The sequence below is a fragment of the Podarcis raffonei genome, chromosome 1, assembly GCF_027172205.1.
Source record: "Podarcis raffonei isolate rPodRaf1 chromosome 1, rPodRaf1.pri, whole genome shotgun sequence".
NCBI classification, from domain to species: domain Eukaryota; kingdom Metazoa; phylum Chordata; class Lepidosauria; order Squamata; family Lacertidae; genus Podarcis; species Podarcis raffonei.
The window spans coordinates 74918680-74942518 of NC_070602.1; the positions used below are offsets into that span (position 1 = coordinate 74918680).

At 41.2% G+C, this 23839-nt stretch overlaps 1 protein-coding gene across 3 annotated transcripts in view; it reads left to right on the forward strand.

Annotated features, from left to right (window-relative positions):
- The window catches only part of MOB2 (MOB kinase activator 2), a 108550-nt gene extending 85836 nt beyond the window's left edge, over positions 1 to 22714 (forward strand). For all 3 annotated transcript variants that reach the window (XM_053394281.1, XM_053394273.1, XM_053394263.1), the window contains exons 2-5: positions 7968 to 8128; positions 9240 to 9333; positions 20988 to 21112; positions 21847 to 22714. In XM_053394281.1, coding sequence (XP_053250256.1) covers positions 7968 to 8128; positions 9240 to 9333; positions 20988 to 21112; positions 21847 to 22178 — 712 coding nt within the window. In that variant the 3' untranslated portion in view covers positions 22179 to 22714. The remainder of the gene's footprint in view (positions 1 to 7967; positions 8129 to 9239; positions 9334 to 20987; positions 21113 to 21846) is intronic.
- The last annotated feature ends 1125 nt before the right edge of the window (positions 22715 to 23839 follow it).

A 23839-nucleotide genomic window follows, 5' to 3' on the forward strand; every position in this document is an offset into this window, starting at 1 on the left:
TATGCAGGCAAACATCTGGGTTGAGCTCACATCTTGAGCTAAGGAGCTTGCAACCCCGCCTGACCCTGGCCAATCAATTACTGTGATTATATGAAACATGTAAGCCCCGTGTTGAGAAAGTGCTAAATAGAGAAGCCCAGAAAAAGGACAGAGTAAGTTGTGGATTGAGAAGCAGTAACTGGTGGGAAAGAGCTGTAGGAAATTGCACATGTATTCTAGGAATTGAATGCACTGTGTAGATTATTAGTAGAAGGGGCAAGAGGTTAGGTTGGCTGGGAAGGCGGAGAACCTGTTGACTCTGGAACAAGAAAGACATGGAGCTGAGGTGTATGTGTTGAATTTTCAGCGCTGTATAAAACAACTAGCTAAATCTGAAGCTGTGGTTTTCACAGCTTATTCAACTTTATTAACAGCTTATTCAACTTTACAAAAGTAACTAATATTTTGTTAAATTGTTGGCAGTGCTTGCTGACTAATCTAATTTACGGTGAACATTGCTTCCTACACATGGGGGGAATTGCATACCTGAAGTTACATGCTCTGTCATTCTCCCTCTTTTGTACTTTACTTCTGCAGCCATTCCACTTCTGAGACCCCACAGACATTATTGATCTACTGTTTTGTTTTAGCCATGCGTTTTGCTGGGTAGGGCTTACACTGTGTACTGCTACCACAGATTTATCTCTGGTCTCAGATGTGTAGGAGGAGATAACTTGCCTTCAGGCTTTTGAGAGATGCAATCTAGATTGTCTACTATTCTGTGTTGCGCTTTACCTTTCTGTTTTTCACATCCTACATTGGAAGTGGAGGATTGACTACCCCATTCACAAGCATCCCACAAAACGATATATGCCATAACAGGAACTCTTAGCATTGCCTTATATAGGCATGGACACTACTAGCTTAAAGTGGTTATTAAAATGCTACATGCTTTAGAGATGCTTGTAGAACTGTGTAGATTCCATGCAGTGCCTGAATAATGGATTTGGACATGCCAAGTGCTGTATAAAGGGTCATACTCCCTCTGTCCTTCTCTCTTTAATTGCTATAGTCTCCCTGTCTATGGAACAGACATTTCTTCCCCCATCTATGTCCCAAAACAGTAGCAGACAAAATAGGCCCTACCATGGGCTATTACTATCCTTAGTAAGAAGAGCTTCAATTCAAGTACAGATCTCAGTTATTCTTACTTGATATATCAGTGGCTTTTGATACCAATGACCGTGGTATCTTCCTGCATCAGCTCTGTGAGATGAGTATTGGGAACACTGTTTTGTAGTGGTTCCAGTTTCATCTTCAGTGTCTGTTTCAAAGAACAGCATTGAATGATTGTTTCAACAGTTGTGCTGTGGCATGCCAGATCATGGAGCAACATGTCAACAGTGTGCTGATGATGGTGAGGTTGCTCCTGGGCTCAGTGGTGGGCTGGATGAGGACCAATAAACTGGCAACACAGAGGTGTTGTGGCTGGATCCAGAGTCTAGATAACTGCTCAGTTGCCTGAAGGAGCAGGTTAATTGGGGTTTCTCTTGTTGCTAGAGGCCCAGCTGCAATTGTTGTTTTTAACTGTTTTTATATTTTCTAATTGTTTTTATATATGCAAATTGTTTTAACTGCTTTTATATATGTAACTATCTTGTAAATGTTATGGTAAATGACTTTTGAATGCCTGATGATGATAACAATGGAATTTTTGTGTAGGGCCTAGGAAACGAAAGCAGAAAGGTAAACTCTTGGTTGGGTCAAGAGCAAGCAAGAGCAGTGACACTGTTCCCTTAGCTCTGAATAGCCCATAGCTGTTGCCTGTGACTTAGGAGAGGAGTCACTTTGTGTGCCGGAATAGTCTGTATTGACTTGTTCTGGTAAGTTCAACAGGCTCACTGGAACAGTTTCTGAGGAAACATTTCTTCTTTCTTTCAAAGCATCAAGTTAGGCACCAGATTTGAATATGTAAACATACACATTTTGTTGCATTTTTGCACTGAACAACTTTGCTTGATAAGGAACATGATGTGCCTCTGAAGCTGACACAAGCTTTAACCAGCTGGCAAGTCTGAGAGAACCCAATTCTTCAGCCTGTTTGGAGCATGCATGCATACCCACCACATAGTGTCTTGTACGGCACTGGGGTTTGTCTGTAGTTGTGTATGTCTCAATAGGAATTGCACACCATGGGACAAAACCTAGTTAGCTTGGAAATGTTGTTAATTCTACTCTTAACAAAACCCAACACTTCTTGTTCAATGTTTTTCATATGGGGATTGATAGAGCTTGTTTGGGGCCTCAAGCTGTGAGATCACTAAATTATCTGCATCACAAAGAACTTGTAAAACTAGAAACATTTATCATGTTACTTTGCACTGTTGTCTGCTTCCCATTTGATTTATTATGCTGAGAGATGAGAGGAACTGAAATTAAAATATTGAACTTAAATTTTCTTTTGGAGTGGATTCCTTTTGGAGTGGATTCCTTTAAAAAGAAAGTTCTATTCACAGTAAAGCATGGAGCATCAAGGAATTCAAATGAAGTTTGGGCCTGCAAGATGTGATTAAATATTGGCTCACTGCTTGCATAATTGTGCATTGGCTGACATTGAAGCCAGCTTTTCTCCTTGGGAGGCTATTGGGGTTGACTGTATTGGGAAAAATACCTTATGCTAGTAGGAGTACTTCATTCTAATGTCCTGAATAGATATGCTTTCTCTCTTCTGCTGTGTCAGTTTATTCTGTGATACTAACTGTATGGTGTAATTCTTCTCCAAAAACTTTCCCCCAAAATCTTTTCCCCATTTTAGTCTTATGGAGTGAGAGGAAGGGTAGCCAATTATGTGAGAATTGTATATAGTTGGGAGATTATTTCCTTTCTCAGTGCGTTGATCAAATTGAGTAGTTGCTTAAAACTATTTAAGCTATGTCCCTATATATTTGGCTGACTTTGAAAATGTTTAATCTGGTGTTATCTCCCAATATAAAAATTGTTTCTGGAGCTATAAGGGGCTTTGATTAGTGTAGAAGTATCTGAGTTTATATAATCCCACTTATCAAATGAGCCTGATTTGGCTGCTGTGTGAAGGAAGACTTTTGAGTTACTGGAACTAAAGGGGAATCAAAAGGTAAATGTTTCAGTTTCTGTTTATTCCATTGGGTCAAATCTGATTTTAGAAAGGGGTTAATATTGTCTTTTACTGTTTCTTCTACTTGTTAGTATTGTGAGTATAGGCAGTTTGTTTTGAGGAACATTGTTAACGTGTAATTTGGTTTAAAATGTTTCTGATCCTCAGGGCTGGCAAAATGAAAAGAAAGGGAGAGTCAACATGAGGTGCTTGGCATGGAACTGCCATTTGACATTCTCAGATGAGTTTCCAGGGAAATAGCTTGGGCTGCAGTTTGATATTTGCATGCATTCCAAAGGGTGACAAATCCAAAGTTTTAAAAAAACAAGAGGCAGTTTGGAGGTATGGCATGTCAAACAGGGGTAATTCATTATGCTTTGTATGCAGCTGCAACTCTCTGAGATAAAGAAGATCTCAGAGGAGAATAAAGGACATCTGGCAGTCCTAGATGTGATAATAAATGGGAACAGAACCTATAACTGTTCATTGTCACTTATTTGGACTTTAACAAGGTTGTGATTTATGTGACTAGGCTTGTGAAACTCTTTTTAACCTCAGATAGGTCAATGTCTTTGTTATATATATCCATGGAATCCTTGGCTAATGGTAGAAATTTTGTGTGCATGTGTAGTGTATATATAGGGAACAAGTTACTTTTAAAAATAAAAACATTTCAATAACTTTCAGCTGTAGTGATGCTGAGAACAAATCTTTCTAATTTATTTTTATTTATAGCTGTAGTGTTCATAACAGTTGTTGCCGTCCATTTTGGGTGCTGTGTCTAGTTGTTGATAAATATTTCTGTAATTAAAATCAATTTATCTGGGAATTATCTTTTGGTAACTGTTGTTTTCTTAGGTTCAGCATTTTGATTTCTGTACAACACGCTGGGGTGTATATGAGTTTAAATGGCTCAGTTTATATATCTTAAGTATTTCCAAGCCCTTTTATTGCTTGAATAGGGCAGCTTCTCACCTGATCCTTTGTCTTTGGACATGTGAAGGGAACCTGTGGAGAAAATAGGAGGGCTTTCATTTCACATACATGGAAATGGATACCCAATCCTTCCTTTGCTGTTTCAGTATAAAATAAGGTGCATAGTGCATTATAAATTTTAAAGATCTATTTAGACATGCTTAAGTGTTTCACAGTATCTGTGTTTCTTTGTCCTTTGATTCTTGAGTGATAGTACAAAATGCCAAATAATAATTTTCTCTTTCTGAAACTTCACAAGTTGTGTTCCGAAGCTGGCTGACAGAGCTTAAAGTTATAAACTTGATTATGTTTGCTAATATTCAACTAAGTAGTGGTGGAGGGGGTAGCCTGGTGATGAGGTATTTTGGGAGAAAGAATTCAGGTTTTGAGAATGAATTATAACTGTTTAATTGTATTAAAATGTGAATTTTCAAATGCATTTTTTTAAAGTCATGGAAAAATGTAGAAATGGGATAGAATGGACACAGATTGTAAAAAGGATAGACCATCCTTCATCAGAACTGAGACTTGCTGGGATATCACTGTCTATCAGGATCAGTAACAAGGAGAGTAACAAGCCTTGAAATTTGCCACTTGCCTGCAGGCAAGTAACAGTTTGGTCCAGCAAATAGCTTGCCAAACCCAGAATTCAGTGGTGAGTTTGCAGTTGAGCTTTCATTGCAATAGCATTTTGCAGGCTGCTGAGTACAAAAATGTTATCACTTAGGCCGATAGAAAGCAGTTTGCACATTACAGTACATTACAGTAATTGTGTTTTATATTATTCCAACTAGAGAGAGATTTCTTTCTCCCAGCTGAATATAAAGCGGTATGTGTGTGTAAAAGGTTGGCTGGAAGCAGCAAAAACTTGAGCAAGCATAACATTTCACACAATGACCTCAGTACACACTCCATTTGTCTGGCATTCTTCTCTGCCCTTCTCTCCCCCTTTTACTCTGTAGGGTGATTTGTGCCTGTGACATTTGCATCAACTGTGGTTTGGGTTTTTAAGTAACCTTTGCTTGACGAGCCGCCTGAAGAATTGGTTTGCAGTCATGTTTTCACTGGCTAACATGGCTGAGGTTTATTTCCTCAGAGACTGCAAGGAGATGTGATTTGACTTTCAGCAACAAAGGGAAAAAGGCTTTGCATTTATCAAGCTGGATATTCACTGACATTTGACCATCATGAAGTGGGCTTTTCATTTGTTTCTTTATGTCCAAGCTTGTGTATATCTAGTAGAGGCATTTCAGATTAGCCAGGAACTGGTTGAAGGAATACCTTGATATAACGGCGTGTATAGCCATGACAGAGTGACTTGTGAATAATCTTATTGAGGGATACCTTGTTTCTCCTGCCCAACACATTAGAAGTGTATGTATGTTATCAAGATTCAAAAGAATGGAAAAGTAGCTGTTGCTGGCATCCATCTGTCTCGCCTTCTTGACCATTGGACCCTCTATTGGTCTCATCCACTCAATCCATCGGGATGTGTCCTTGCATGCAGGGGAAATCCCTAACTCACTGAGGCTTAGAGACCCATCAGCTACCCTCACCTGGCCAGTCAAATCTATTTCCTGGGGTGTGACCATTGTCACATGCTGACAGCTTCTAGAAGCCACAGGTGAGAGCTTAATGCAGGATGGAGACCAAAGGTGGACAAACTACCTCAGGAGAAGCACAACACGTCCCCCTCCAGAAGTACTACCCAAAATTAAAAATGCTGGGTGACAGAAAAAAATCTGATCACAGCCTGCACCATGGACAAACTTTTCTGCCCTTAAGGAAGCTCTTCCACCAATGGTCTGAAAGTCTTGAATTGAGTGAATAGGATTAGCACGCTCTGTATTTCCTTGCAGGGTACTCCAGTGGCATATAGCATGGAAAGTGGTGTTTGTGGAGAATGAAGGGGTCAATAGCCTATCCCGAACCCAAAAAGCAGGTAAAGTAAGCAGGCAAGAGGGTAGATATGCAAGGATACAAAGAAGGGTTTTAAAATAAAAACAAGGAGAAATAAAACCATATTAAGTTCTTTCCCCTCTGTGCACAAATTACTACCATTGAGCTGATTTCTATCTGTGAACCATCACACAGCACTGGATCAATAGGACTTCCAGTTTCTTGTCTCCCTTCTGCAACTGCCCTCACACCTCTGCTCCAGATGTTGCCTCAATTCCCTAGGGCAGATATTGGGGGCACACAAGGAAAGAAAAAGGTCCTTTACACAAGTAGATGCCCACTCACACTACACTGAATAGACAACAAAAGTGCAGCTTTTCTTTCCTTCCTTGCCTCCCAAGGATGGTTGCACTGATCAAATGGGCTCAGCATAATTTCTCCATCTCTTCTTTGACATGCCAGCAGCTTTCCAGCCTAAATAAATGCATGAAAGGTAAAAGGAAGTATTAAACAATCTTTTTCAGGTGATGGTGGTGGTATCACACTTTCCACTTCGAGCAGCAACTAGCATCATTTTCATGTAACCTCTTCTAAGGCTATTGTGCTCAGGATTCTCGTGCTTCTCCTTGGTAGTCAAAGGTTTTGAATTGGCTCTCCTAAATGCCGCCTCTGCCCCAAACCTTGTTATTTTCTACACACACAACTTTGTCTAGAGAAGAACAGAAGAATTAAAGGCATGCTGTACAGAACCTGGCCGGCTTGTTCACAGCATTCAGGGGGTTACTAGTGTAGATTTTCCTTTGGAATGAGGCAGGCTCATCATGTTGTGCTTTCTTGGCTACCTTGAGGCAAAGTGCATAGTTTGAACTGGATTTATGCTGTTTACTGTTAAGATAAACTGGTTCCATGATTGGAGCTTGGCATTCCTGGAGGAGGAAGAGGTCAAGTGGAATGTTTACAGTTGGACCACTTTGAGAAATAAAGATTTAAACAGTGTTTTCCACGTGTGCAAGACTCTTCTCTCTTTATGTTCCTTTGGACTGAGCAATATCTGGTGTTTTGAGGCATGACTCAGCTTGAATGAGGCCCAGAGGCAGAGAGCCCAGGCCACACATGGTCTCTAAATCAGGGGCTGGATGGAAGAACACCTAGGAAACTCGTGTAGACCCCCTTTAAGCTCCCTGAAGGAAAGTTGGACTATAAATGTAATAAATCAAGGCCATGAAGTTTAGTAGGCAGAAGCATGCTTCATTGGATGCAAATAATGCAAAATACTGTAAAAATGTTCAGTAGAATAAAATGAGTATCTGGAGTAACATATGCTTTAGCTTCAACTTCTCTCCCCTTCTGTGTTAACCTTACGGGGGGGGGGGGAGAGAATATGAGTGTGTGTGTGTGTAAACAAAATGTTTATTGTGTAGAATATAGAAAGAATAAACGGATACCAAGATTGCAGTGCGGGTGTTGATGCCCAAAGGACCCACCCTGAGTTTACCTTTATTTTTTCCCCACAACAGCTTATAACTCCTAAACCCCTAACATTTCTCATCCTACTTTTTCCCATAACAGCTCAGAATGCTTCCTTTGTGATTCATTGGATTCATGTACGGTTTTAAATATTTTAAGCAGCAATCTTTTAAAGTGGACACCTCTGCTACAGAAGGCAGCATTAATTGATCACCTGGTAGAGGGAGGCTTACATCAGCTTGGGCATGAACCCAGTTTTCATTATTTTTACCAGGAAAAGGGCAGGGGTGCAATAGCATTTTCAGGCCGTGAACAACTAGCCTGGAGCTGTATGCCTTTTCCTTTGGTTACCATTGGCCTTGTTCTTGCAGGGATTCTAACAGCAGGTTTCCTTTGTTAATAAAGGAAATTATGCAGTATGAAAGAGAAAGTTATTACAAAAGATGGGAGATGAGTTTATATAACTTACACCTCAGTTTGTAATTCAAGACATTGTTTCCTTTTCCTTTTGCAGGAAATCCAAGGGAAAACCAAATGGTAAAAAGCCAGCACCAGAAGAAAAGAAACTCTACCTAGAGCCGGAATACACGAAGTCAAGGATTACTGACTTTGAATTCAAAGAGTTAGTCATGCTACCACGGGAAATAGACCTTAATGAATGGCTAGCTAGCAACAGTAAGTATTTTGATATTTATAATAACTGAATATTCCTGCTAGATAGTTTTCATGCTAGTAGGTTTTCTGATTTTATTTTTTTTAAGGAATTGTAATGGGCAGAGGATGTTGCATTTAGATACCACCTCTTCCACTTTGCAAAACAAATAAGTTCAGCAAGGTGAAAAGTTTCTGCTTTCACTTTAACATTTGCATGAGAGATTCAGTTTGCTATGGAATACGTTTCTAAAAGCTGATGATTGTACCCTTATTGTAACTGGAAATCAGCATCCTGACTGCTGAAATACAAGCCTGGATGACTTTAAAAAAAATTCTGGTCAATGTGAGAAGGCACAAAGTGCTAGGTCATTTTAGGCCCCTGCTTTAGATGGTGACATCTGTGTTCCTTCACGAATGGAAACATCTGTGGCCTCCTCTGAACCATTCAGGCTGGTCTTGGTCTGCATGGCCCTCTAGGCATACATTGAAAAGTGTGCTAATGAGACCTGTTTGCTCTAGTTGTTGTGCTGCCTGTGAATTAAGTAGTGCTTCTGATTAGAGCTCTCCACTGCCATTTTTGAAATGCATGCAAATAAATAACAAAAAAGGCCTTGGGGAAAATAATGGATTTTGATAGGCTTATTTTATTTTCATTTGTATTCTCTATGCAGCTTAGGGTTAAAGTTCTCCCCCACATATTTTACCCTTGCAAATAGCCCTGTGATGTAGGTTAGGCTGAGAGTGTGTGACTGGTCCAAAGACAGCCAATGATCTTCATTGCAGGGCATCATGGGGCCGGGGGCAGCAGGATGGCAGGGGAGCTGGTGAGCGGCAGAACAACTGTCTGTCCCTCCAAATGCCAGCTAATCAAGTTTTGGAACTGTTCCCCCAAAAAAGCTCAACAACTTTGGGTGATCTCCTAAAAAAATGCTCTGTTCCAGGTGCCAGAAAGGGTTGCTACGCCACGGATTGCACGCTTCAAGCGAGGGAAAATTTAGTGATTGTTGTTGGGCTAATTGTGAAAATGTTCAAGTGAACCACCAAATCCAGTGTAATTATGCAGCTCCTTTCTTTCTGCAACCAAAAGTTCAAATGAGTAATGGAAACACCTTGGTGTCTTTTTCTCTTTCAGCAACAACCTTTTTCCACCATATCAATTTACAATATAGTACAATCTCTGAATTTTGTACGGGAGATACATGTCAGACCATGGCAGTGTGCAATACGTAAGTGATGTCTTCATTTGTGGTATGGTGATGGCTTGGGCTATTCTGCTCCAGTGTGAGGGATGGCGAGAAGTGGAAAGCTTTCAGACTTGACTGCAAAAATGCTTAGTGCATGCTAAAAGGATGACCAAAGGGATTGGATGCAAGGAAGAAGAGAAAAGTCCAAATTTGAATCAAATATTAGCTCTCAATGTTATTCTTATTGAAATAACAATTTTAGAAGAAATAACAGAACTATTTGCTTCATCTGACATATGTTTTGTTTTGGGCCCTTACCCACCACCCTGAAAAATAATCCACACTTGCAGTTTTCTCCCTGGCCTACAGTTCTATGGTTCTGGAACTGAGTTATGCATTATTCAAAGCTCTGCCCCCCAAAAAACCACAACATGGAAGTACAAAAGGCCACTTTTGAGCTGCTAGCCTGGGGGGACTTTCTTAACCTCAGGAATGATGGCTGGGCACCCAGCCATTCTGCAGACAACCTTCAAGTAGTGTAGCTGCCAAAGCTCTGAAGTGTTGTGAGCATGATTTGGCAGTTTCTCAGGGACCAGGGAAAAAATGCTCTGCTCCTAGTGTTTTCTCTTTGAGGTTGACCATATCTTTCTAAAAGTAGTGAACTGCTGAGAGTGAAAAGAAGCATTGTTTCTCTATCATAATCTTGGAAAAAGAAAACATCGTTCAATCAGAGTATGCATGTAAAACATAAAGCAAATAGTTTTTATTATGTTTTTATTGAAACAAGAATGTAATTCCATTCAAATGTAAGGAAAAAATTGAGAAACTTTAATAGTGGTATTCCACTATTTCCACCCGTGCTTCTTATCTGCCATTGATCTGGCCAACCTGCACTTTCACGCCTCTATGATCCAAATTCAGTGTCACACTATGGTGAATGTTGCATCAGTGCAAGCGTTACAGCTTGTCAGATGAAACAATCCCCCCCTCCTCCCACTATGCACTCTTCTGGGGGATTCTGTCAACCTCCCCATGTCCAGTTTTGTAGGGTGCCAGGAAAATCTATCCAGTACCCTGCTACCAGAATTATTTAACCTCTCATAGCTCTGAGCATGTGACATCACCACACTGACTTCTTGCAGATCCAACACTCCTCTTTTGCCCTTACCTTGAAAGCCTCCTATGACCTCTCCCTGAATTACCTCTTTTGTATCCTAGTCCCTGCTCCTTCAGCTCCACCTTTCTACCCTGTATGCTCAGAACTGCCTCCCAGAACACCTGCATGAGGACACCTGTCTGTCTTCCTAAAATTTTTCTACAACAGTGAACACATTATTTGAATGTGCATCATTGGGTAGCCAAAACAGCACTATCCATGCAGAAGTCATTGGCAGACTTGGGAAAGCTCCAAAGTTTGCAGAAGAACAGTATTTAGGCTGGAGAGAGGGGGGACCCTAAGAGTATAAAAGACCACCAAAAACTGCCCAGTGAAGACTGAGCATGCTTAGTGGCCACATGGTGCTGGCTGATTGTTGTCCAGGGGGGAGGAATGGAGAGGAGTGGAATGGAGTAACTTAGAAGAGGGCCTGACTGAACAGGAGTGCTTCACATTTTCTTATAGAGCCCAGTTGTCCCTTGTTAAAACCCACCTTTTCTGTGATTCCTTTAGCACAGCTCCTAGTTCCTATATTGTACTGCAACTAAGCACAAGCACAAATTACTGAAACAATTGCATATTGTCTCCACTTTGTGTTTCACTTGTGTTTCGGATCATAAGCCCTTTACGTTCTATAAAGAACTATGCACCCTGATGGGGCTATATAAATCAATAAATAAAATGTTCACAAGATGATTGCCCAGTAAAATGGCAGTCTTTATGCGCTATGAAATAGCATTTTCCTTTAATGTTCCACACATGGACTAAAAAACTTCTAGTAAAACAAAAATATGTACAATTATTTGGTGGTTTTGAAATGTGACTTCAGTCCCAGTCCCATAGGAAAGTGGTGTGTCACATTTCAAAACTGATAATAATAAGCAAGGTGAGGCTATTCAATCCCTTTTTGTCCTCTGTCTGGTAGTTTAAAATCTACAGTGCCAGACCATGGAAGCATTTCTAGTTCTCATTGCTGGGGTAGCAATGTCAGGTTAGTTAATAAAAGAATTGGCTGGATCCCTAAATCCAAAGCAAGGAGCTAAACATACTCTCCAGCAAGAGATAGGCCCCAGCAGAGTATTAAAATTACAGTAGTGTGAAGCATGGGAACAATAGGCGGTTAGACCTTTTTAATACCTCATTTAGTTTGCTTACAGCACCCCCCTGTTTCTAACCCTTTTACAGTCTACAGACCACACCGTTTAGTAAGCTTAAATGTTTTACTTACAAACTCAAAAGGTCAGATTCATCCATTATTCCATGCAGCAGGAAGAATACCACAAATAGAAAATTCTTGGGTTACAAAATACTGCAAAATATTTCAGAGCATGCAGTCTGCGCTTGAAGCAGGCAAGCCCAGACTTGTTGCCTGGTCAGCTTCACGTGGTGGAAGAGAATGAAGAAAGAAGCTTTACTTCCTTCTTTACTGGAGGAGAGGGAGCATGGTGTAATTGAGTCTAGGAATACCGTTCTGTTGTCTTAACCCCTTTATGCTATGCATTAACTAGCTCTAAGCTTGCTAGTTATATTCAGCTGCAATTTCCCACACTCATAGGCAGTAAGCTATTCACCTTACTTACTCTATGTATACCTAACCTTCTTTCAAAGGCATTTATGCTACTGGCCATTGCATCATGTAGGAACTTGTACTGGAAAACTACTAAAGTTCTGGAAAAGTGAAGTTGCAGCTGTTTGGGGATAACAGGAAATAGGCAGCATCTGGGTGCAATTCTGTTAAGTTGTTGTTATCAAACTAAACAGAGTGACTGTTTTTCCTGTGCTGTGGAGCAGTTTGCAAACTGTAGCTCTGCTTCATTTTGAAATTACTACTCTGTATTTCCCCTTGCATAACCTCTTCCTTGTCTTCTTTCCCATTTTTAATTGTGTTGGGGGTAGGGGCAAGGGCGCTGTCTTGGTGGTTGCTTCTGCATAAGAAAAATATATGGGATCTGAGGGCATGTTTGCATTTGTCTGCTCCAGTATCCCTCCTGCTCAGTTTCGGCAGTCTTTCCACATGTCATTCACTTTTTCTTCTGCAAGGAAGTCAGTGCAGCTGCAGCAGTAGCTGTGCTTCTATCCTGGTTTTGGTTCCACTCATTGCCTGCCCTTTGTCACATCCTTTTCAAGCTTCATGGATGAGTGACAATATGGCTGATCAATGTAGGTAATGTGATGACTTGGTCGTTGCTGGTCATTCAGCTGTTGCATGGGAAATGCCTGGCCCTATAACGGGGGGTATATTTGTACATGGCTACTCCTTATAGAATTCACCTCTGTTTGTGACTGTCTTACCCACCTTATCTCTGGAAATGAGGGCACACTTAACTCTGTAGGCTCAGTGCTGCAATACATATTCTCGGTTGTCAAACCGCTTTTGGGAATAACTAGAATTTTGGGTCGTTAGGGCACATGAACAGCCACGAATGAAGCCTCAGTTTTTAAGTTCTTCTATTTCTCTGTGGCTAAAATGGACATGCCTCCTGCATTTTGCCCAAAGCAGGACTTTCCTGTTATACTGCCTGGACCAAAAGGCAGTTGTGGCTCTCTTTGCCCTCTTGAACTTTAAGACAGTTTTTGTCTAGAATTCAATCTCTCCACTGTGTGACTGTTGCAAAGGCATGCTGTGTAAAGACAAACAAGTTTAAGCTTGGACTTTGCAGATCAAGAGAGTACAGTGAAGTCCTTATGTATTTGCTTCTGAAGACGGCTATGTTCAAAGTAATGTTCATGCTGTAAAATACCATATTTTTTCGCTCTATAAGACGCGCCTAGGTTTATAGGAGAACAAGAAAAAAAAACCCTCTCCCTCTCTGCTCAGCGCCTCTCCAGAAAAGCGGGAGGAGAAACGGAAGGGGCTTCCCTGAAGGGGTGCTGTGCAGCTCTCCCTCTATGCGCAGTGCCCCTTCAGCAAAGCGGCAGCAGAAGCTGAGCCCTTTCCATTTCTCCTCCCGCTTCGCTGAAGGGGCACTGCACAGAGAGGGAAAGCTGTGCAGCGCCTCTCCAGCAAAGCAAAGCCAGGAGAGCAAGAGGGATCGGTGCGCACCGATCCTTCTTGCTCTCCTGGCTTCAGCGAAAGCTGCGCAGCCTGCATTCGCTCCATAAGACGCACACACATTTCCCCTTACTTTTTAGGAGGGGAAAAGTGCATCTTATAGAGCGAAAAATACGGTAAGCATTTGACCAGCAAAGTATTCAGTTCTGCTTTGCTCTAGACAACTCCTTTTTCAGATGCAGGCATCATTAGCATTCGTCAGTTTTTTTAAAATACAGGTATCAGTCCAGTTTGTTCTGCTGAAATTTGTTTCCCATTGTCAAGCAGAGATGGAGGTGGGTGACTAGAGAGAGAGTTCAGCAAGACCCAGGGGAATCATGCCACAAACCAGACCAGCCAGAAGAGAAATGTCCACTGTTTCTTCTCTAGAAAGTGAGCTGACCCTGGGAAAGGATTGTGCTCTCCATACTCTGGGAAGTACAGCTTTCTCTCTTTAAAATGTGACAGCTGAGATCAGGAACCTCTCCTAGAGGTTAGCAGACTGAGGCTCAAGCGCACCAGAATTTGACAGCTATGGAAAGGGATAGGCATAGCCAGAAATGGCACCTGCTGACCTGTTACAACAGAGAGCTATTTTGCCCTTTATATTCATGCCCAGTGTACATGAGCTCTGTTCTCAAAGCACTCTTCTGTTGCTTTTGTAGCTACTTCAATTCAATTCTGTTTTCTTGAGGTTGACCTAAAAATGACATGGGACTGACTTTCCTCTTATTTCAGTACTTCTGACCCTGTTAGGCCAGGTTGCTTCCTCTAGCACACAGCATCAGTGGTGGGGTCACATATGCTCAATCTGTCTTGGTTTAATGAGAAAATATACTTTGCAGTGAGGCGATAGGAGTGTGACTATTGAAACTGTCGTCTTGAAGACTTTCTTGAAAGTTACTCGACTGGGGAATGATAGATAGCAAGCTGCTCTGCGGGCAAGGATGCAATGGTTATGCAAGAAGCACATATTCTTGAAGTTGGGAAGGAAACCTTGCCCTTTTGAAAAACACAGCCCAGTCTTGTTTTATGGCTTCCTCAATGACTCACTGGTGCTGGCATTCCTTGCTCTCCCAAGCAGCCTGAATTTGGAGACATTCCACCACTGTTCATTTAGGTTGAAGGACAGGATTTTAAAAATATTTCCCAGTAAGAATAAAATTATTCTTTTTTCTTTAATATTGTTTGGCCTTGTAATCAACAATTGCAAATTTGTTGCCTGAAGAACCAATATAAAATTATATTTTTGTTTAAACCCTTAACACCTAGCTCCTGCCTTACCCTCTTGATTCCCTCCTCTTTCCTGCACTCAGCTGATGAGGCTGTGCTCGCAGTGCTACACATTCTGTATATAGTTACCAGCAACAGGGTCTTCAGTGTGGTTGCACCAGCATAATGGAAGATGGTCCCCATGGCAGTTAGACAGGCTCCTATTATAATGTGTTTTAGATGCCTCTTGAAAATCATTCTTTTTCCTCAGGCCTCCCAGCTGAATTGATTTGTTTGCTGAATTGTTTTAGTTTGATGCCAGTTTGATCTACAATGAAGGAATTTTACTATGTTACAATACGGAAGATGAAAATCATAGCAATTTTTTTAAAAAATAAAACAAAGTCCCACTCACTGTTTATAAACCTCTCAATATAAAGTCTTTAAAAAGGATAACATGACAATGAATACTGATAGCTGATGCTGCTTCAGTATAAAAACGTTTAGAAGGTTCCCCATTGCTATATGTAAAACTCATTTGGTGGTTGTAACAGGCAACATCTGAGTGTCTAAATCCAAGGATTATTCAGATGATGGTTAAAGGCTGGAGTAAATTTAAAACTCAAAATCCTTACTGCTGGTTGTAATAAGAGTCCTGCAGCTTCTGAACTCTGCTCCTTAAATCTTTAAAAGAGTTTAAAAACCCACTTGTAGAACTGGAATCAGGAGTGTATTCTTCCAGTATAATCTAGTGAAATACACAGTAGTACCTCGGGATGCGAACGGGATCTGTTCCGGAGCCCCATTCGCATCCTGTAGCAAATGCAACCTGCGTCTGCGCAGGTCGCATTTTGCCGCTTCCGTGCATGAGTGTGACGTCATTTTGACCATCCGAGCGTGCGGCGAAACCTGGAGGTAACACGCTCCGTTACTTCCGGGTCACCACAGAGCACAAACAGAAAATACTTAACTTGAAGCACATTTATCCCGAGGTATGACTGTAGATGGTAGGTTTGAGTGGTAGCTTGAAGGAAACTTAGTCATATGCATAGCTGCAGACAACCAAGAGAGGTAAAAGCCTACTTTATGCACAATAAGATATATAGCAGGGAAAGCAGGATTGATGTAGACAGAATTATTTCTATGGTAACCGTGTGTAATTTACTATTCTTACTTCACTATGCATTACTGTAGTTATAACTCTGCTTACAACTGCTGTTACCTACCGTATTTTTCCCTCTATAACACGCAGATTTTTTCTCCTAAAAAGGAAGGGGAAATGTCTGTGCGTGTTATTGAGCGAATGTGTGGTCCCTGGAGCCGAAAAATCAGGCAAAAATCAAATCGCGCTTCACGGAGAAGGGAAACCTGAAAAGAGGAAGCGGCTGCTTTCCTGCATTCTGCCTCAGGGTCTTACTGCCCACCCTCCTCTGTTTCGTTGCTGTGTTTGCTGAAACGGAACAAAGAGCAGGGAAGCCCCTCCCATCCAGGCAAGCAGAGGGGAAAGCAGAGTGTCGTTCCTTCTAATTCCTCTCTGTGCTCCGGTGCTGCTGGGGGAGAGGGAGAGAGAGGGGGGGAGGGAGGGAGAGAGGGAGAGAGAGGGGGGAGGGAGGGACGGAGGGGGAGAGAGAGAGAGAGAGAGAGAGAGAGAGAGAGAGAGAGAGATGGCTGGCTTGGGTGGGGGGAAACTTTTGCCTTTCTTTCCTCCCTCCCGTTAAATCCCTCTCCTGCATTCTTAGCCAGCTGCTTCTCTGCACACCCCTCTCATGTCCCTTCTTTGTTTTTCCTTCACTCCCCACTTAAAATGTGGTTACAAAGCATAGATCCACATGGATCCTCAGGATCTTTGCATTGGGTCACCCCAAATTCACCATCAGATCACATAGCATGTCCATGGCTACAGCCTGCCCCCCCAAAATCACGCACCCACTGTTGCCTGGGGCTGCAATGGTGCAAAAACGTGGTTACAAAGCATGGATCCACAGGAATTCTCAGGATTTTTGCATTGGGTCACCCCAAATTCACCATCAGATCACATGTCTGTGGCCACAGCATGAAGCACAAAAATCATACATCCACTGTTTCATTCAGAATGTTTTTTCCCTTGTTTTCCTCCTCTAAAAACGATGTGCGTGTTATGGTCAGGTGCGTGTTATAGAGCGAAAAATACGGTATTTGTTTTTAAATGCAAACAGCAGCCTCTCATCCACTTTTGTGCTCCAAATGAAAATCACTTCTTTGAAACAGCCATTTGCTTTGGGAGGATTTCTTCTCAATGCGAATAGCTGTTCCAAAGTGCAACTTTGATTGGGCCATTGGAGCTTCATGGATCAGGCCAAATGCCCATCTAGTCCAGTAATGTGTTCTCACAGTGGCCAACCAGATACCAATGAGAAGCCTGCAAGTGGAGCTCAGCCTGTGAATCCCAGCCCAGTGGCATACTACTTCCATTTTGGTTTGTAGACTTATCCTCCATGCATTTGTCTAATCCTTTCTTAAAGCCACCCAAATTGGTAGACACCACTACATCTTTTGCGAGCAAATTCTGTAGTTTATGTGCTATATGAAGGGACACTTTCTTTTGCCTTTCCTGAATCTTCCAACATTCAGCATCGAGATCTAGTCTATCAGGAACTCCACATAGGAGAAAAGTGTTCGGTTTCCCTTGCTTGCTTCAATCACAGTAATTACCAGCCTCTCCCCAAGTGACTGCTGTTTGCATTAAAAAAAAAAGTGGGCACATAACGCAGGAACACATTTAACACCAGTCTGGTTTGAAGCTGTGTAATAACTGTTAAAGTATGTTGTTAAGTCTGTCTTGCTAGTGCCCTCTCCTGACAGCTGATTTTATTAACACTAGTCTTTCTACACACATTAATATTCTGTTGCAAATCAGTCTGAAAGCTTGAAATTCTGTATTCACTTGTCATACTTTGTCACAAGATCACTGGCATACTTTTGGCCTGGATTTCATTAGTGCATGGACCTACTGACTTCGATGGAAGATGTTATCTTGATGACAGCTCAATTGACTTAGGCTGTGGCAAAGAATGAATTGCCAGTTGAGTAGTCCTCAAAATAAGAGAGAACTGATCAACCTCAAGAATGGTCAGCAGGCAGGATGAATTTGTGCTAATGTTGGGAGAAGCAAGAGCTGCGTATTTTGCAAGAGCAATACTATTCTGTTTCAGTTGGGCTCCGTAAAAATTCTAAATAGGATTATCTGCTTGGTCCAACAGCAAACCTGCAAATGAAATCTTTGTATTTTTTTTTTTTATAATATTTTTATTAAACAATTTTTTATATAACAGAAACAAAACATACATAAACAAACATTCAACAATAATAAAACATAAAACAAGTACCATTTCATAACCCAATTTCTAAACCTTACTTCCTCGACCTCCTCTTACTTCCCGTTTCTGTATTCCAAATTCTTACAGTTATTCAGCGAAATCTTGCCTTATTTTATTATAAATTTATGCTAATCACCCTTATTCTCTTTGTCATAACCATTACTAATAGTAACCATTTATTTTAATCCAACATCATTCTAACTGTCACCAATTTTATAATATTTCTTTAAATAGTCCTTGAACTTTTTCCATTCTTCTTCCGCCGCTTCTCTTCCCTGGTCTCGGATTCTGCTCGTCATCTCTGCCAAACTCATATAGTCCATCACCTTCATCTGCCATTCTTCCAGTGTGGGTAGATCCTGTGTCTTCCAGTACTTTGCAATGAGTATTCTAGCTGCTGTTGTAGCATACATAAAGAAGGTTGTATCTGTCTTTAACACCCCCTGGCCGACAATACCCAAGAGAAAGGCCTCTGGTTTCTTGGGGAAAGTATATTTAAATACCTTTTTCAGTTCATTATAGATCATTTCCCAGAATGCCTTAATCTTCGGGCATGTCCACCAGAGGTGAAAAAATGTGCCTTCCTTTTCCTTACATTTCCAACATTTATTATCGGGCAAATGGTAGATCTTTGCGAGCTTGACTGGGGTTATGTACCACCTATAAATCATTTTCATTATATTTTCTCTTAAGGCGTTACACGCCGTAAACTTCAACCCGGTGGTCCACAACTTTTCCCAGTCAGCAAACATAATGTTATGACCAATGTCCTGAGCCCATGTAATCATAGTTGATTTAACCGTTTCATCTTGTGTATTCCATTTCAGCAGCAGATTATACATTTTTGACAAATTCTTAGTACTGGATTCTAACAGTTCAGTCTCTAATTTTGACTTTTCCACCTGGAAGCCTATTTTTCTGTCTAGTTTAAACACTTCATTTATTTGATGATAATGTAACCAATCTCTCACCTTCCCTTTTAATTTTTCAAAACTCTGCAATCTCAGTTTATCCCCTTCCTTTTCCAAAATTTCCCAATATCTTGGCCATTTCGACTCCATATTTAGCTTTTTAACTGCCTTAGCTTCCATTGGTGATAACCATCTTGGAGTCTTATTTTCCAGCAAGTCCTTATATCTAACCCAGACATTCAACAGTGCTTTTCTGACAATATGATTTTTGAAACTTTTATGCGCTTTCACCTTGTCATACCACAAATATGCATGCCACCCAAAAATATTATTGAATCCTTCCAAATCCAAAATGTCTGTGTTTTCAAGAAGCAGCCATTCTTTTAGCCAGCAGAAAGCTGCCGCTTCATAATACAATTTAAAGTCTGGCAGGGCAAACCCCCCTCTTTCCTTTGAATCCGTTAATATCTTAAATTTTATTCTGGGCTTCTTGCCCTGCCAGACAAATTTAGATATATCTTTCTGCCACTTCTTGAAACAGTCCATTTTATCCATTATTTGTAATGCTTGAAACAAAAACAACATTCTTGGCAATACATTCATTTTTATAACTGCAATTCGACCTAACAAGGAAAGCTTCAGATTTGACCAGATCTCCAGATCTTTTTTCACTTCTGTCCAAGTTTTTTCATAATTGTCTTTAAATAAATTCACATTCTTAGCTGTCATATTCACACCCAAATATTTCACTTTTTTAACCACAGTCAACCCCGTCTCATTCTGAAACCTTTCTTTTTCTATCTGTGTTAAATTTTTCTCCAATACCTTAGTCTTTAACTTATTCAATTTAAATCCTGCCAATTGACCAAACTCTTGGATTATTTCCAAAACTCTTTTCGTGCTAGCTTCTGGCTCCTGTAATGTAAGTACCAGGTCATCTGCAAATGCTCTCAATTTGTATTGTTTGACTCCGACCTGAATCCCTTTAACCAACTGGTCCCTCCTGATCATATTAAGCAAAACCTCAAGGACCGATATAAAAAGTAATGGGGAGATAGGGCACCCCTGTCGTGTCCCTTTTTCAATCTTGAACTCTTCTGTTACAACATTATTTACAATTAATTTTGCTTTCTGTTCAGAATATATTGCTCCTATACCATTTTCAAACCCTTGGCCTACCCCCATCCCCCGGAGGTTCTTCAACATAAAACTCCAAGAAATGTTGTCAAAGGCTTTCTCGGCATCCACAAATATCAAAACAGCCTTAGTGTTTATATTCACTTCCAACTTCTCCAAAATGTCAATTATATTCCTTACATTGTCCGACAAATGCCTTTTCGGGAGAAAGCCCGCTTGGTCCCCATGAATCTCCTCCATCAAGACTCTTTTCAGTCTCTTTGCTAGAACATCAGCAAAGATTTTGTAATCCACATTTAGTAAGGAGATGGGTCGGTAGTTCTTAAGTTGGGTCTTTTCAGTCTCTGTCTTTGGTATAAGTGTAATGTAGGCCTCTCTCCACGTGTCGGGTGCCCTTTTCCCCTTCATGATCTCGTTACAGACTTCCTTCAAAGGTTGTATAAGCCCTTCCTTCAAAACTTTGTAATATTTGGAAGTCAGTCCATCTGGTCAAATGAAATCTTTGTAAGCAGTGGTAAAACAAATCTGTGCTTCCATGCTTTTGCTGATGTCTAATTCCAGAAGATGGTGTTCTTAATATGCCAGAATCACAAATTGTTACATTGAACAATAAACAAAATTTTAATGTTCTAAAACACTTTTGTTTATTTTGTTGAAGATGCGAAAGGAAAGGCAGTATTAAAATGCTGACCTGAGAGTCTGTTTGTTTAAGCGTCTGGTGTTACATCACCAATTAAACACCAGCTCTTGGGTTCAGTAAGCAAAAATACAGGACCTCATGTGAAATTTCTAGCTCTCCAGGGAGGACAATTTATAACTCTGCTTGCTTTGGTCTACATGGAATTAAACTTCTAGGACAGGTAATAATACATTGCTGTTAATTCTCTCCACAGACAATACTACTGGTATGATGAGCGGGGAAAGAAAATCAAGTGTACTGCTCCTCAATATGTTGACTTCGTCATGAGTTCAGTGCAGAAGCTAGTAACAGATGAGGATGTCTTTCCTACAAAATATGGTATGTTGCTTCACAGGAAAGATTTTATTCATTTAATTCACAAAAATTATACACCTGGTGTTTTAAAAAACCGTCAAAGCGGTTTACAAAGAGAAAAAGACCCAGTCAGAGTTTTATGGCTTTGAAAAAACAAGCATTACATATGTATAATTACTGATTGTTTGTAGAAGTGATAAATAATATGGGAAACTGTATATTAAATGCAGCTTCTTCAAACTACTTTGATCAGTGAATAATCAAATGTAACCAGCTTCTAAATGTATGCCATATCTCTGCTATTCCTTTCTATACACATAATTGTTTTTTTCTGGGCCAGTAGCTGGATGACATGGGAACACTTTTCTGGCTAAATGTGAGGCTGGTTTGTGTACGGTTTGGGATCTGAAACATTAGCCTCTCCCAAAGACAGAGATTCACCTAAACAGCCCTGTTGCAAGGACATAGGCTTGCAGAACAGGGCTTTCTCCCCCTTGGCCCCAATTGAGGGTTGGAAGAATCCGAAGAACAATATGTTGGGTGAGGGTTCATTCCTTCTGGCATATTAAAATGGTTGCACAGACAGACAGATTGGAAGAGCGTGATGTTGAATTTCACCAAAAAGCCTTTCAAGCTTCCTGCCTAGCGGGCAGAGGGCTAATTCCAGTGCAGGGAGTTAAGCAAATGTTGCCTTACTACTAGAGCGCTTTGATGCACCACTGAACATTATAATGGTTCTTTTTCCTCTCTCGTGGCAGGCAAGGAATTCCCCAACTCTTTTGAGTCTCTAGTGAAGAAGATCTGCAAGTACCTGTTTCATGTGCTAGCCCACATCTACTCCTCACACTTCAAGGAAACGTTGGCACTGGAGCTGCATGGACATTTGAACACACTCTACATACACTTCATCCTATTCATCAGGGAGTTCAACCTGGTGGACCCTAAAGAAACCACCATCATGGACGACCTCACGGAGGTCCTCTGTAGCACCAGTGGGAGCAGCAGCAGTAATGGGAGCGGCAACGGCAGTGGTGGCAGCGGCAGCAGCAGCAGCGGCGCAGGAGCACAGAACCATGTGAAGGAGAGATGAGTCCCAGCAGGAGCAAAACTAATGCTAACATTTTTTTAAAAAAAACAAAACACTCTATATTCTTTGTGTGTATGTATATGTGCATATTGTGTATATATATACAGACATACACAGCCATGACAGTTTAAGCAATTATGCTGCCACCACAGGACATGTAGACGTATGGAGCTTTCGTTTAAATGCATCATCCTTGGCGAGAAGTTGCACCAGTTCTATTTTATTTTTTTCCTTCTCCCTTCTTTCTTTTTCTCCCCTATCAGATGGATGATGAGTGCTGTTTTTAGAGAAGAACCACATTTTTTTTTGAGTTGGGCTACCGCTTTGTCTTCTTTTGTTCTGCCCACTTCCCCTCTCCCTTGGTGGGGTGGGGGTGGGGGAGTCCTTTAATGCAAGCCCCTTCTGTCTGTCTCTCTCTCTAGGATGGTGGTACTGCCATTTTATAAATGTTATAAGAAGTGACTTTTACTTGTAAAGTGGCTTAAGATGCAGATATTTTGTTTTGGGGGTGGGGGAGGGCTTGAGATTTGTCTTGTTTCTCCTTTCCCTCCCCTTAGGCTTTTTGCATCTAGCCCTTTGCTGGCTTGTACCGGGAAGAGTTTTGCCTCAACTAGAGTAGCAATAAGACTCCCACTAATGGATGTGGCTCACCAGTCTACCTGGTGTCGTCAGCATGGGAATCTCAAAAGAGCATCTACAAACCTGTTTTGCTTATTGCTTCTAGTTCCTCTGCCCAACTGCCCCCCACCCCCGGCTTCTCCTTCCCAGACACAAACATCAGAATTACAACAGTGGGGAATTGAGCCTAAATGCAGTGGTTGAGCAGGGGAAGCCTGGGGCAGATGGAAAGGGGCATACAGTGTATCACCACCTGTGCTAGAGAGATGGCTGTTGGCATATAATTATATTGTTGGCTTATTTTAGTTCATCTGTCCAATAATAATAAAAAAACTTCTATCAGGTATAAGTGTTCTATATGCAATGTCACATCATTAGCCTATTTGCTTCAGGGGTTGAAACATTATCTGTTTACAGTGTGGGAAGTTGTTAGCCAAGGTGTGTGTACTTTGCATTTTCCAGACAAAGCTATTTTGTGTAAGTATTTGGCATTTACTATTATTTATTTCTTTATAAACTATCAGGGAGGGTGTATGGCATTAAACACAACACTATTAAAAACAAGATACCAGTAATTATTAAAATGACTGCCTAACCAGGAAATCAATTAAACAGCTACAAGGCCTACTGGTGTAATAGCTCTGGAAATCTCTGCTGCAAGAGTGCACAGCATGGGAGTGGCAACATTCATGCAAGGCCTCTGACTAACAAATTATATACAGTGGTGCCTCGCAAGACGAAATTAATTCGTTCCGCAAGTTTTTTCTTCTTGCGAGTTTTTCGTCTTGCGAAGCACGGTTTCCCATAGGAATGCATTGAAAATCAATTAATGCGTTCCTATGGAGACCGCTTGCCAGGCTGGCAGTGCGGAGAAGGGCTTTTCTCCCCACCGCAAGCCTTCAGGACAGGTACGGGAACAGAGGGGAAGGCGCGCAGCGCTTCTCCTCTGTTCCCGGGGCTTGCGGTGGGAGGAAGGTTTTTCCTCCCCACCGCCAACATTCAGAACAGCATTCTGAATGTTGGCGGTGGGAAGGAAAACCCTCCTC